General features: G+C 36.5%; 1 protein-coding gene across 1 annotated transcript in view; it reads left to right on the top strand.

Moving 5' to 3' along the window:
• The first annotated feature begins 297 nt into the window (after positions 1-297).
• The window catches only part of LOC108680391 (probable 3',5'-cyclic phosphodiesterase pde-4), a 38,145-nt gene continuing 23,044 nt past the window's right edge, over positions 298-15,398 (top strand). The window contains exons 1-2 of the mRNA XM_018169201.1: positions 298-1,267; positions 1,595-1,638. Of these exons, the coding sequence (XP_018024690.1) occupies positions 298-1,267; positions 1,595-1,638 (1,014 nt within the window). The remainder of the gene's footprint in view (positions 1,268-1,594; positions 1,639-15,398) is intronic.

Here is a 15,398-nt window from a genome sequence, read left to right as displayed (position 1 = left end):
AGTTGGAGTTATAGTTTATTCTCCTCGTCCAATTATTGACATTTTGATGTTTTCAGGATAAATTTTGAAAGTGGTAAATAAATTCCTAGATATATCTCCAAATAATCTCTTTAGGATACAAATTTCATTTGATCGATGACAAGCAATAGAATTTAAGGGCGACATCCACCCTCAAAAGTGTGGGCAATTCCCGTATAAAACCTGATTATTGAGTGGAAAATTTATATAGATAAAAATATGCATATGTATTAAAAATACATTGGACTTCTTTTAGAGATTGAACGAAGGGAAAAAAACATGATTTGCGAATCTTCTGTGCCGATTTTAGACTCGCATCGTTCATCTCTGAATCCTAAACGGAACTGCTACAATGATCTCCCAGACGTCGAAGAATCTGTACGCTCGAGTGATTGTTTTGACGGGAAACCCTGTGAAGCTTTCACGAACAAAGCCCCGGAACGGATAAAAGTTTGTGCGCTCTCGGGAGAGGAAGCTATGAGCATCGATGGAATAAGTGATACCGGAGAAACTCCTGGGAAATCTGCAACATCGGACAAGAATTCTATGGATGTTGTCAAGACTTACAGCTGCCACGGCTGTCGCTGGGTCTGGGTTAAAGCTGTTATCAGGTGGAAGCGGGGAGCTGTGAGGAACAGAATTGGTGATTCGACACGTCGGGCTTGTCGACCCAGTGAATGTAATTGTTCTACAGCCTTCGATAAGAACGACAGGTGCAGCTGTTCCTTGAATGAACAAAATACCACAGCTCAGGAGAGCACAATACACCGTAAGGACAATACAGAAATGCACACTAGCAGTGTTGTAGGTGAAGCTAGCGGAAATACTTCACTTGATCAAGGAAATTGTGAAGATATGAACGACGATATTTCGTGTGAACTTATATCAGATGATCAAGGAGAAGGAAGCTACAATGATGATAATTCTAACCAAGCAACTGGCTTGGTAAATACGGATGCCTGTATCCAGACCGAGGTCGCAACTTCATCAGACCCTGATATATCGCTGGACACAAATTGCCGTCGCATTCTATTTAAATCTAGAGCTTGTTCGCTCTTCTCTAATTTAGCAGAGCTAAATTTCATACAAAAGTTGCAGTGCAACGCCCCTGAAGAAATAGTCGTACCCGGCTCAACAGGTCACGACAGTTCTGTGAGCACCAACGGAAGTTTTGGTCCAGTTCTGAAACGACGTCGCTCAAGTTCTAATTTAACTTGTAATCCCGTATCGCGACTAATGAACGCTCGCGGTAAGCCATCAAAATCCCACATTACAAAATCTGGTAATTTATTTTGGCTGCAGTCATCTCGAAATGCTAATGACTCTCGCAAAAACTCGCGCAACAAAAACCTCAGCATTAAATCGCTTAAGTCGGGAACGAATAGCTCGAGGGGTTCAACTGATGGCGACTCGTCGAGTGAGAGGAAGAGAAAAGACGTGCCCGTTAGGCGTCACTCACTGCTTGATTTTGTTATCGTCACTCGCCACGCTTTTACTGATGTTTTACCCACCGTTTATTGGACCAACTTGGTAAGTAATTGATTGCATGTGCTACTTATGTTGTTTAATTATTTAGCGGCTTCTACTGATGTTTTACCCACCGTTTATTGGACCAACTTGGTAAGTAATTGATGCATGCGCTACTTATATTGTTCAATTGTTTAGTGCTGGAGTTGAAAATTCAATTTCAGGTTATAGTCAAATACTGACTGAGCCAGAGTTCGATTTGCCTAAGTATGAAGTCATTACGTCGCTTAGGATTTTTTTCCAGGAACATAAAATTGAAAACATAATTGATATTTGTTACTTCTAAATTGAAATCTATGTAGTTACGTTTTTGGCACTCGTTTATTTTGTGAATGAAATCAAATTTCAGGTTTGTTTTGTACTTCGTGCTTGTATACGAGTATTGGAATAATGATTAGAATGAGTGATGGTACGATAGGTTCGCAGAAGAATAAAACAAATCGTAGTATTAGCTTTGATTGTTGTCATCTAATATGCAGACCGCAATAGGAAAGTATTTCCGAAATCTAAATGAAGTTAGTGAAACGGACAATTGATAATAACAAACAAAATTATTATATTACGTGACTATATTTTTCGCCAAATTGAAGATTCAGTTTCGCACTAATATGTTGGTTTGAGTCTCTCCCGGATTATATGTTAGTTAAATCAATACCCTTCCTGAAGTTGATCTCCGGATAACTTAAACGATATTCCAAACAGAGCAGCGTCGCCAGTCTTCCTTAATTATTGACAGATTCTCTTGTATTTTTAAAGTTTAAATGTTCATACACCGCTGAAATATTAACAAAAAACCGCTGTGCAGGTATGGCAAAACGGTCAGAGTTAATTAAAGCTTTACTTACACATTTGATGATAAAGCAAGCATTTCATGACCAAAATTAACAGTGCAATTAAGATGTCATTTAACTATTTGCGATTTTCCCCTTGTCTTTCGCGAAAAGAAAGACTTACTGTTTCTAGTAAGTCGTCGGTCACAATTACTGGCATTGTTTTCAAATGAACATATTTCTCGAGACCCAAAGTGCGTAAGTAAATGGAGAATTTTCACGTGAAACATCATTAAAATTTTTACATTTCTCCGAAGACTAAGAAAATGTTCAACATAAAGCGTTAATTATTCAATCAAATCCTATTGGTCAACAGCTTCCCTTGATTACTGAATAGAATTAAAGGTTTATTTTAAACAATGGACCAAATTTAATGTATTCGTATATATTCAAGTAATTATAACGTAACTATAGTTAAAGTATTGTTATCCGCACTTAGTTACTATAAACAATCTTCTATTATGAGCGAGAAATCTCTTCTACCAGTGCAACCATTTATACCAATATTTTTCTTTTTAGCGCATTTTCTCATTTATGGAAAAATGCACTATTGTGCTCGCCTTGTCCGTCCGTCCGTCTGTCCGTCAGTCCGTCCGTGACTTCACGTTTTTGTCGGCGAGAAAATGCGCTCTCTGTCACTCACTGCAGCTAGTGAGTACTGAGTTATATATTTTTTCACAAAAAATACTAATTTAAAAAGTGTTCCGAATCCATTGCACGCTTGTCTCGCTCTATAATTTTTATTAAAAAGCAAGAATGACGCCCAGCGACACTCACCTGACGCTGTTTGCGAGAGCCTCCACTGCAATCCCCTTAATTGTACCTTTGATCCACACCAGCCCTATAGGAGGTCTCCTTTTCTCTCTGGAAATTGAAAGCGTGTCGAACTTGTTTACTTCGACTTCCGACGCTCGAATTCTGTGATGATGTTGGGAATTGCTTCTTTGACTTGATCTCATGATTGCATGAGTCATCGGGAGCATTTGGTGATTTTCGATGGTATTGATTGAATCTAATTTCTCACTTCTTTTGTTAATAGTTGCATCTGATGAGATGTAATTTTTTAGCATTTTATACCTGCAATTATGAGCTAGATAAAATTTTGAAATTTGAATTTATTTTTAGGAAGTATTTCGAAGAATAAGCCCAACAAGAGGGTTCAGGTAGTCTGCTACCAAGTTTCAATCGTCGGTTCACTAAACTGATGAAATAGTCAAATTTTACATTAAGTTTTGATCGACGCTTCTCTCGATTTTAAAATAATTGAAAATTTGCAAATTTTTGCCGAGTCGTTATCAGAACAATGAGTTGTTAGAAATTGGACAATGATAGTAACACCAATTACCGCTGTGAAAAATATGTGAAACATTTTTTGTGAGACAAGCCCATGCATTTGAATTGGAAACCACCACTCACCTGATGCCTGTTGTGAAATTTGAAACCATCTCAAGCCTTATAACCGTCCCGAGCAAATCGTTAATTTTGGAAACGTAACTCGTCCCAAACCTACTGTTTACTTCTAATATCCAGCATCTCGAAAATTAAGAAAACCCTCTTTGTTTGAAATTGAACTGGGTTAAGATTTATTCTGATCATCTTATGGCCAAAATAAATAACTTTTTCGTTGTAAACAATTTTTTACGCTCGTAGAAATTCTCAAACAAAACAATCGAAACCTTCCGTGGAATGAAATATGCTATCTAAGATACATGCCGAATGGGCATTAAAATTGAATGTTGAGCAAATTCAAGAAGGATTTGTATAATATGCATATACATATATGTCATTATTTAACCACTAGAACCTCTTGTATATAAAAGTTTTTAAAATACTGTTAAAATACTACACTTCTCCAAATTACCGCTTTCAATCCTGTCCATCATAAACTACTGCCATCCGAAATTCGTAGGAACAATCCCCTTCTATTCTACTTTCGTTGACTTAAATGGAAACGCCGGGAGGATATCACCACCTGATGCAATTATAAAATCATTTCCATTGGCTTGTCTTTTTGCGTGCCAGTAAATTGGACCGAAAGTGGATGCAAACTTCAAAAGCGTGCCTTTTCCGTTGATATTTCTATTTTGATTCTAGAGCCAATAAATTGAAATGCTTGTTAGTTCAGAGCAAATTGGGATGTCGTGTAATTGAGTCTCGTGTTGTTAAAAGGAAAATAATACCACTTGGTAGTTTTACTCGCAATTCTATACGTACTAATTTCAAATATAATCGAAAATACTTTAATAAATATAATTTCCATTGCAATTAGGATGCGTGATTTCATAACATAATAGTTAAGTTTCACTACTCAGTAATTTTCTTTGAATATCTAGTTAGTATGAGCAGAAAAGTTATGAATTTTTCAGCAATATTTGTGAGAAAATGTTTTCCCAGCACCGTTCTGAAGTTGCCAACTACTATTTATAAGAAAAATTCAACAGCGGTTGATGACTTGCTCGATGAAAATTCAACAGTTGATGAATTTCTTCATACTTTGCCAAAGTGCCGTCAAATGCAGTGACAGCTCACGTATTAGTGACGGAAATTACGAATCTGTTGGTTTTTCTCGTAAAGCTGGAGCATCCGCGTGCTCGACGCTGTCACATCGCTAAGCGACTCGTCAGTTTTTGACTACTGCATCGTGTCGTAAATAGTTTTGAAAACGACGTTAGTTATTTATTTTTATTTTATATTCAGCTTTCACATGAGCGTTAAATTAAATATTAAATCAAAAACATATGTCCTCAATTGATGCCGATGTGTTACTGAATTGACATAAAATCTCTAAACTGTAAATTATCTTAAGCAAAACAATGCCAAACTGCATCAAGGTTAGTCAGCAATGTGATGCATTCAACCGTTGTAACTAGACATTTATTTTTATATTGAGCAATATCGTATTATTATTTGATGCTTCTTTCAAGGCCAAGAATAACAAATACTCTATGGCTTCCTAGCTAGAGGCTTAAATCATGTAATTTCGGCCGGGTAATGGGCATAATTTTTATAAAGCTTTTTTTTCGTTTATACAGTTTCTTGAGAAACTGCATTTTCGCCAACTTGAAAAATACTCTACCTAGATACTTCAGTCTATAATTTTTCAAGTTTTGTTTTCAAGCTCCTGAAATTGATCAGTTGCAGAGCAAAAATAAGGCAAAGTTCATTTCAATTCAGGTTGGGTCACTGCATTCATTTGGAGCCATGCGCTGGTATAAAATATTACGAGCTTCTGAGAATCCCTTGTTATATTTAAAAAAAATTGTTTCGTTGTTTCGCTTTTGACTTTGATTTTTATTTGGCAGTGTTAGATTTTTATTTGTTCTTGGTTTTCCAATATTTTTCTTTGTAAGTAAGAGTCATGGAATATTCCTCTTCACAATCGTCAAATGCAGTCTCACCCTCGAGCGTCTCGCACTTATTTGTGCTAAAACCGCGTTTATATATTTTTACATAGCTATATTTATGTATAGCTGTGTATATGCATAGTTGTAGCCTATCAATTGATTTTATAATTTAAAATTGGTTAAAATTAATTTATTTCATCCCCCTAGGCAAATAACGTTGAAACAACATTGATTATGAGGTATTTGGTATTTTAACCGAAACGGTTTTTCAAACGAAACTGTTTAAATACAGTTTCGTCTACGTTTCTTCAACGTAAGATTACTTGTGGGCCCAATTAAATGAGCTTCTATCTATTGTTTATTCCGAGCGCGAAAATTCACGGAGCATGTTTTAAAATATTTCAATTTCAAACGATATACGTATATGACTTGAAATTTTGAAGCCGTTCAAAAAATATCTTGGTATTCTTTGCATTCGTTTCACAACACATCATGTCGTGAAATAGTTTTGAAAACGACCTCAGTTATTCGTTTTCATTTTATATTCAGCTTTCGTAGGAGCGTTAAATTAGATAAAAAAAATAATTGGTTAAATTAAGAATTGCGTCGTAAAATATTTAACATGTGCTTTGATAATTGTAAGCATTTTATAATTACATTCGTTACCATTTCGATAGCAGCATGTTCTTGAAATGAATGTTGAAGTTTTGGATGAATATTTGAATTTTTGAAAGATTAATACGGCAAGTTTAATTTCAAGTTTTTCGCTTTCTCTCAGCAAAGTTTTTAACGCCGTTAGTAGAGCTGAAATATTCGCATTCTTTTCAATTTTAAGCATAAATACTGCCACGCGAAATTTTCATTTTAAATTTTATGCCAAGTGCAGAGGTATTTAACTTGAAGGATTTACCCAAACAAAGAAATCTGCAAAATTTTAGCTATGTTTGGATTAAAAAATGGTCCCAAATTATCCATGACATTCCATACTTTTAACTGTTTTTCTAAAACAATTTATTAAATTCTAAAATTAAATTAAAACCTATAAAACAATTCCATCAAATTCTAAAATTTTAAAATTAAATTCAAACCTAATATCTACGACGACATTTATCCCTCAAAAAAAATATAACTAAGTACTCACTGCAGTGATTGACAGGGCGCATTTTCTCGTCGACGAAAACTTGAGGTCACGGACGGACGGACAGACGGTCAGACAGACAGACGGACATGGCGAGCACAATAGTGCATTTTTTCCATAAATGAGAAAATGCGCTAAAAAGCATCGCCATTCAATTTATTTCACCGCTTTACGCTTTAGGCAACAGACACCTCCCGGAGGTCGCCGTAAGGTGCCCAGTTTACCTGTTCCCGGACCAGCCGTTCTTGTCACTACGGAGCAACTTCAGGGCCTATACACGATCTTATTTCACTTGGCCTTGACCTTCAACTTGGTTATTCACTCAACAAAATTCTAGGGCCACGTCCCCAAGAACCTTATGATCAACTTGGGGTTGGTGAAGATCGTAAATTCTCGCATTATGTGTGATTTTCTGGTAAAAGTAGGAAACCCCAAGTGTACCTACCGGCTTACCGATTTTCGATCTTATAAATGCCGAAAAGATTGTGTATATCCGTTTTACTTCAAGAAGATCAGTGAAAGATCTATAAAGTTACTATGTGGACGATACGGAAGCTTCTTTAATATTGACTCAAACCTCAATGTAACTTCTGATGTCTCTGTAAATGTTGTAATAAAGATTGCATTCTTTGAGCCTGCGGCTATACATGGGTTATTTAAATCTTTTGTCCGTTGACGATTTATTTAGGTTAGAACTTTAGAAGTGAACGAAGTAGTGGTATCAGTGATACCTGATGATAAAGAATGTCTTCTAAAAATCCTTCATGCAATCAAAACTGGCGTTCTGAAACATAGTTGTTATACCTACCGGAAGAAAACTACTTCGAAGCTGCTCAGAAATGTTTATACTTAGCTTGGTTTTCCGATGTCGAATAGTGTTAAATCACTGCTAGAGAATAACGTAACCCAGCTATAATCAATGCACGAACAGTCGTTTAATAAATTAAGGTTTCTCTGGTGAGCCTCGAGTTCAAGACATTATTTTTGACAGAGCTGATACCGAGATAAATTTATGTTGAACGTTTCTTCGCACTTGTTTCCAAGAAGCAGCAAACATTTACTGCTCTGAGTCTCTCCATGAGAGTGTTTGGGAAAAATACATTTGCGGGTGGTGTTTCTGAAACATTGCACTGGTTCACAAATTATTGTGTTCACAATATGTTCACGAACATTTCAGTTCGTGAACATTCACAAATTATTTTTCTGCCGACGTGAAACTCGAAAAAAAAACATTTTAACAACTTTCTGAAATTTTGTTCATATTACCTGGGTCTGCGCGAGCATATATACACTCCTAGAACTGAGCAAGCAAAGCATTTTTGCCGTTCTGTAAAGCTGATTTAGGTTCTCATTCCGCTGATTTGGTTCGAAAAAAGTCTATCAGCTCCCTTCCCGTGTTACGGGTGATAAAGTGTGTCAATATTTGAATATTCTTACCCAATAATTTTTCAAAGTAACGATGACGTTCTACGTTCCTACGTTTAAAATTCTGTGCAGTGTGCAGTGCAGCTGTAGGTTCTCTCATGCAGTTATTCACATTGTTTGAAGTGCAATTGCAGTTTATTTGCTTCAGTGGGAAAGTCAAGGCCACTACGTTGCTCAGGCCGAGACGCCCGAGTGGAAAAAATGATCGGGAAGATCACCAGTGATACTTACAAATGTGCACAAGTTTACATAGAACAGCTTATATTTCTCCCAACTAACAGGCCGACAAGGGAGAGCGAGAATAGTGTGCTTTAAAGTCATGAAAAGAAATCGAAAATTTAGGTGTAACGTTCGTCTACGTTACACGTACGTGGCTCAATATGTGAATAAACGGTAAATGAATGAACGAAAAAATAAATTAATAAATAAAACCGGAAATGAATGAATGAAACTGTAATGTAAATGAATGAATAAAACGGTAAATGAATGAATGAAACGGTAAATGAAAGAATGAAACGGCAAATGAATGAATGTAACGGTAAATTTAAATAACAAGACTTCAGCAAAAAATAATAAAGGTTGCCCTGCATCCCCGGCAGTACAATTTTTTTCGTCTAATAAAGAAGCATATATGCGAATTTATTTCGTGTTCGATGCAATTTTCTACCATTAATTTATCTTGATTCCATTATGAATGCATAGGTATTCTTAAAATCTTTTGCTCTAAAATGTAGGGATGTATTAATGTCTTTTTAAGTTTTTTTTCCTGCATGTTCTATCAAGTTTCATTAACATGTCTTTTTCTTTGCGTTTCTTCACATTATATTTATGAATGAATGTTTCATTTTCAACGTTTCAACGCTGACTTAATCTATATATAATTTTATTTTGGTCAGTATCTCTTGAAACTTTGTTGTCAATATGGCATGTGAAGAAGAATATGAAACCAATATCTCAACTATAACTGTAATATAAATCTTCTAAATTTCATTTTTAGTTAGAAGTCCACGTCCAGTTTTTGCACAATGATCTGTAATAACAACACCTACTAAAAAACTATTTTCCTGTTCTTAAAGCTGAAACAACTAATCAAACCGCCATCAATAATTAAATGTGAAGCTAAAACTGAACTCTCCAGATTACTTGCATCATAATAATTTAGGCACCATCTCAGCAGCAGCAAATTCTCCAAAATGCCCAGCGATATGCGGAGTTACTGCCAGCTGAAAGCATTCCATGATGCTAGGCCGCTTGCTAGCAACATTACATGCTGTAGCCCCCTGAGGCAATAGCTTCTGCATGTGGACCTCAGCTCGCGAAATATCCTGGCTCATGCAATCTGCTTCGTCTTGTGAAGCTGCTTGTTTTATACGCATATAGAATGATGAGCTGATGGAGTTGACGTTTGACGTCACGCAGAGTTTGCTTTAGCGGAAATTATGTTTGCGTTCCTATACAGGCGATGTCCGGATAGCCTTGGGTCTGCGGATACCTGATACCAACACCATGCAAGGTTCTTATACCGTGGTTCACATAACTAATTTTCTGTTGTCTTACTCATTTCAAGTGGTAATATATACTCTAATAATGTTACTGTATCTGCTCATTGCACATGATGCATTTCTGTTCGATTTTACGTAACGATATTTATTTTGTATGTAGCGGGAGGCTTAATTAAATTAAGTCTGGTACTTCTGTAGAACCACGCATAATGCTCCTGCAAAAAAAAAATTAAATAATTATTCGTCTATTACCCTAACCTCTTTCAGATGGCTTGTTCCATAAATAACTATGGCTATCTGCACACAAGCATGGAAATAGCTCGTATATGTACGGATGCACTACATGACATGTTGCACTAAGCGTGATTATTTTCTAATTCTTTTGTGATAGATATTTCCTAGCTTTTGGCGATTGAAAAATTATATTGAAATGGGAAACTAAGAGTACGGTATCCAAATTTGTGAAGTTGTAGTGTGTTTGTAAGACTTTTTTGCCATTATATAGTGACGGTTTTATGCATGTCACAATCATTATTCGTATTTTTAAGACAAAAGACTTCAACTTGCATGAATATTCTACAAATATTTGTTCTAATTTGGATATTCCTCGATGTTACAAAGGCTTTTGAATTATTGGAAATTTCTTCACATTATTTCAATTGTCTTTATTAGAATCGTTCGTGGACTCGCTAATGAGACGGTTTCACTCGCAATTTAAAGCATGGTTATTACTATAAATTCTTATTAAATGAGCTCTTCATAACCGAGGAAATATTCGATGTCATTAAGCGGTGTTCCTGAACTACGATGGGGAAACGTGAGGATTCAACATTTTCTTCATTAAAATTCCGTGCAGTCGCAATTAATTGTGAAGCAAAGTGGTGTTCTCGGCAGATTAAACTGTGGATCAAGAGATGCTATTTGAAGAGCTTCAATTAAGGTGGTCATTAATAGAGATGTTGGATGCCTGCTCGTGTTCAGAAAATTATTTCAATTACGTTGCAACAGTTGCTATGCGCCTTCTCAGCCTCGGCCTGAGCTTAGGTCATTGGAAGACCGTTCTATCGTATACAGCTCACTTTGAACAGTTGTTTATTTTCGTTGTAAGAGTTCTGGACCCATACTTTCAAAAAAAGTTAAGAGATCGTAAGTTAATCAGCCAATCATTGACGGCCTTTCAAACAAAATCCACAAATCAAAGACAAGAAAAGAGAGCGTAAATAATTACGTTCACTTAGCCAGTTTTGAAAGTATGGCCCCAGCAATGTTACAATTTTGATTCAATACACGTGATAATCCTAGTTTCGTATCTTCTGCCGGAAGCTTGTGTTTTTCAATATTAGTGTCAAGTTCTACATTCAACCACTGCGTGATTCGGCCAGCCAAAATTCTTGGTTTTTTTTCGTATCAACTTGGTGAACGAACATTCGTTCTTGCTTCTGTTATGTGAATGAAAAAAGTATTCTACAAACACTTTGAGTGAGAAATTGTCAAAGATATATTATTTGCATTGGCAATTGAAAAAAATTGAGAACAGTGTCTTATTTACGAAATTAGTTTCGCTTCACCTCAATGGATTGATGCATCAATGATTTCGAACTATTACGCACATCTGTATTAACGAATATTATACATCTATATTACTGAATATTATACATCTGTATTACTGAATATTATAAAATCTGCTGGCGAATAACTTACAAAAACTACGCTCACGACTTCTTTGCACCAATAACATTTACTATAAAATAAATTTACTAAGCAAGAGACAATGTAATTTTTGAATGCGAAGGATATATTAGCATCATTTGCTTTTATAATTTTTGTATTAGGTAGGAATAATTGATGCATGTACCGAAAAATGAACATTTGTAAACAGTTTCAAAACAATTCTTGTTAAGCATTGACTACATTATGATTTTTGACTGTAGAATCAGAATACAAATCAACCAATACAATATATCTCAAGAAAATACAGTCAAGAAATTATTTATATTGAAATCCATGCGTTAAATCATCGCAGCGAGTGTGATTCAAACTATAAGCTGATAAAATACCCCCCCAAAAAATAATTATTATGTTAAACAATATGCAACGTAGGCCTCACGATTTTGTATTTCACACGAGGCAGAGAATTTCATGCACAATTAATGTTTCAAGTTCATCTAAAATTTACGAGCTTGTTTGCGCTAGGCGAGTGAGATAACTCGCGGTGTATATAATGAAGTTCGTGCAAGTTTACCGCCCTGATGAACACATGCGAAATAAACAGCAGAGTTTACAGTCTTAACCTTGACACCTGCTTGCTACGCTGAATATTTTGTGTGCTTGGGACCTCATCAAACGTTTTTTTGACCGAATTTATGTTCACTTTTGTAGCCTAGGAAATGGAGTTGCAAGGGACCATATGGGGTAGAATCCTTGTGCAATGATAAATATGTGTATCACTGAACCCACCATGGTACGCTTCAGAAATATACCTTCGTGTGACAGCTTAGAAAACATGCGGCAAATTCCTCGTTTCTATGCCTTCACGAAATAGATTTGCACAAAAATAATAACTATTCGAATAATGAATATTTATCAGGATCAGTACTTTCTTCAGCTATTTCTGAACCCGACTTTAGCATCAACGTAGGATTCTATTCGACCCCGAAATCTGGGCCAGGCCTCCTCCACGACCTCCTTGCAGCGAGGTTGTTAAAGACGACTTTGATCCCACAGACAAGATCAGCTTCACTTATGTAAGCTAGGCGATTAGTCTCACGTTCAACTGCGCCTCAGAGCAAAATAGTACATAGAGTTTAGGCCAGAGGAGTTATTGGATCTGGGCTAGAGAAGTAAAAAAAATTCAGAAAACATCACCTCCATTCCAGTTAAAATTTGGAGCAGGGAATAGAGCCGATGTAGAGACGCCACAAAGCCGCAATAGAGCAGCAATGTCGCATTAGAGACGATATCACGAGCCGAGGAGCAGCGCTAATTAACCTCCAAGCAACTCCCCTGGCGGGCTCTGTCCTGCGGACTCAGATCTCTCAGCGAGCTTCCCCGCCCAGAACCTGCTCAACGCCTGCTCTAGGCCGGCTGTGGCAGAGCGCGCGTCAGCTGTGTTTGACCGTTCGTCGACATCGCCACAAAAATGTGAAATTATATTATTTTTCGTCTCCCGCTGAGATCACCGACACCTCACTAAAAACAATGGCAGGCTAGATAGCTGTAGTTTTCAAACATGCACATCGTATTTTCATTTGCGATATCGATTACTTTCTAACGAATTTAACTATCAAAAATGTAGAAGATTCAAATAGACTATCGCTAAGTGCTCCCACCGGATAAACGTCGACGTCAGCTCCGAGTTTCGAGCGCAGGAAATTAAGTCCCTGCCTTAGTCAGGTTGACCTTATATATGCTACACCTACACCTTACCAGCTACGTTGACCCATGGTTGAACTAGTATAAGGTTGACCTATGAGAAGCTCATTTTCGTGGATGGAGCGTGTTCTTTGCCTGTGACGTCACTGATCTCAGTGACGTCACTGGCATTAACCAATCACCGAAATGCCATCAAACCAGTCAACCAATCCGTCATTGAAATAAAGGTTTGTTTACATTTCTCGTTCTCAGTGACGTAACAGGAAAACTGAACTAAAAGGCAGAACTTCTCGTGTGTCAACCTTATATAGTTCAATCATGAGGTTAACCAATTAACCACACACACCGTCAGGCTAAAGCGCGCAGGCTCGGCTAAGCCCCGCGCCGGTGTCATCTCAAAAATTTAACTGGAATCCTTCTGACGATCCTGCATGATGAGCTGTTTAGTCACCTTGCGATCTTTTTGCTTCCTGTTAAACTCGTGCAACCCGTAACCCGGAACTGATTGAAATTGAAATTAAGCGGAAATTGAAAGCTCTTCATTGACACAGGGCGTTGTCGGGTCGGAAATTAGTTAATTTCAGGGGATGTAGCTACTTGTAAATGCAAACGCTATGTCCCGAAAATTACGATATCCCTCTAATATATTTACGATATTTAACATGAAACATAAGACGTTTAAAATACTGTCTACCGCACGCCAAACATCTTTCTCAAGCCAAGAATGTTTGGAATGAATCCTAGACTGTGAGGAATGCGGTAAAAGCGCTGCCTGAAATTCACAGTTAGTCTGCTTAAAATTTGACTTCGCTGTTCCAGCTAGAAAGGGCCTCGAGATCGCCAGGAAAATTACTTCAGGAACACTGCATGAAATGCACATGACTGCCTTGATACGTTTACAGATTTTTAAAGAACTCAGTCGCTATTCTAAAGGACTGAATAAGTAACTGAGTATTCTATCCTAAAAAACTCAGTCGTCTATAGTTCGCTATTTGAAATGTTCCTATAATATTACTACCAGAAATAGTTCAAAAGCGCTATTGAATCAAAGAGTTCATTGCGCCAACTGGAAACTTCAAGTATACTACAGGAAAGTCAAATATGAAAGGCACTCTTTATTATGACCAAATTGCGACTACGTGCAAATAGGATTTACACGTAGTCGCAAATAGGATTTGACTACGTGCAAATAGGATTGACGTGCAAATAGGATTTGGGTAAGAGCTTGAAAAAATGACTGAAGCTCGCACCTAAAAATAAAGGATATAGCCAATGAGTCACAAATTGGCTGGACTGGAAAACTTGCTTGTATGTAATTGTCATTTGTAAATATATATTATCCAGGCACAGTTTTCATTGAACTAATATTGATCGAGTCAAAAACGTATTGATCTAAAAGACTTCGTTAAAATTATAGTTTCTACGCTACGTTTATTGGTAATGTGTATCTTTTATTTACTTTTATCTGCGATTGCTGTGCGTTTGTGTCTTTCTGTCTTGTCCTATGCAACTGTTTTCAAAATAACTCTTTTGCGTTAAAACTAGTCGTTAAGATCAAGCGTATCCAAAGCTTACCTTCATTTTATTCCGATGATCAAAGCGATGCAATGAATTCAATTCTTTTTGATGTTGCGTGTGTTGACGTAACGCTTTTCGGTGAAGTTGTTTGCTTTAGAGTGAACAAATCAACTGTTACATTTCTGCTTGAAATTTTATTCTGCTCGAACCATCTCAGTCAGTCCGTGACTTGGTATCTGAAAAATTCCACTTCCAATTTTGTGTGAAAATTATACCCCTATGAGAATTTTTAATCTGTTGCCTGGATTGTTCACGAGTAATGACAAATAATTGCGGTAAAAATAATAGCAGTAATTTCAAGTCGCCTTACTTAATGAAATTAATTTCTTTAAATTGAAAACATAAAATTTAATTTAGTTTCTAACAAAAACAGAAAATTCCTGGTAGTCTCAGATTAGTTATGTTTTTTTTAATAATGATAATTATTCTTGATATTTTTCGAAACAAAATTACAAAAATGTGTCACAGTAGCTCAGCTCCACACTGCAATTTTTACAATTTTTCTATTAAGCGTTCACTCAGGAGATTTTCATTTTTACTAAAACTGAGCATTCCGCTCCAAGTATATTTTGAATTAAACCTATTGTTCTGTGTTTTTTATTTTCATTGATTACAATCTATATGGAAATTTTTCAAGCAAATTGATAGGATAAATTATTTCGAC

Source organism: Hyalella azteca, unplaced genomic scaffold (assembly GCF_000764305.2).
Source record: "Hyalella azteca isolate HAZT.00-mixed unplaced genomic scaffold, Hazt_2.0.2 contig2499, whole genome shotgun sequence".
NCBI lineage: Eukaryota > Metazoa > Arthropoda > Malacostraca > Amphipoda > Hyalellidae > Hyalella > Hyalella azteca.
This window is presented reverse-complemented; position numbering and strand designations above follow the sequence as displayed.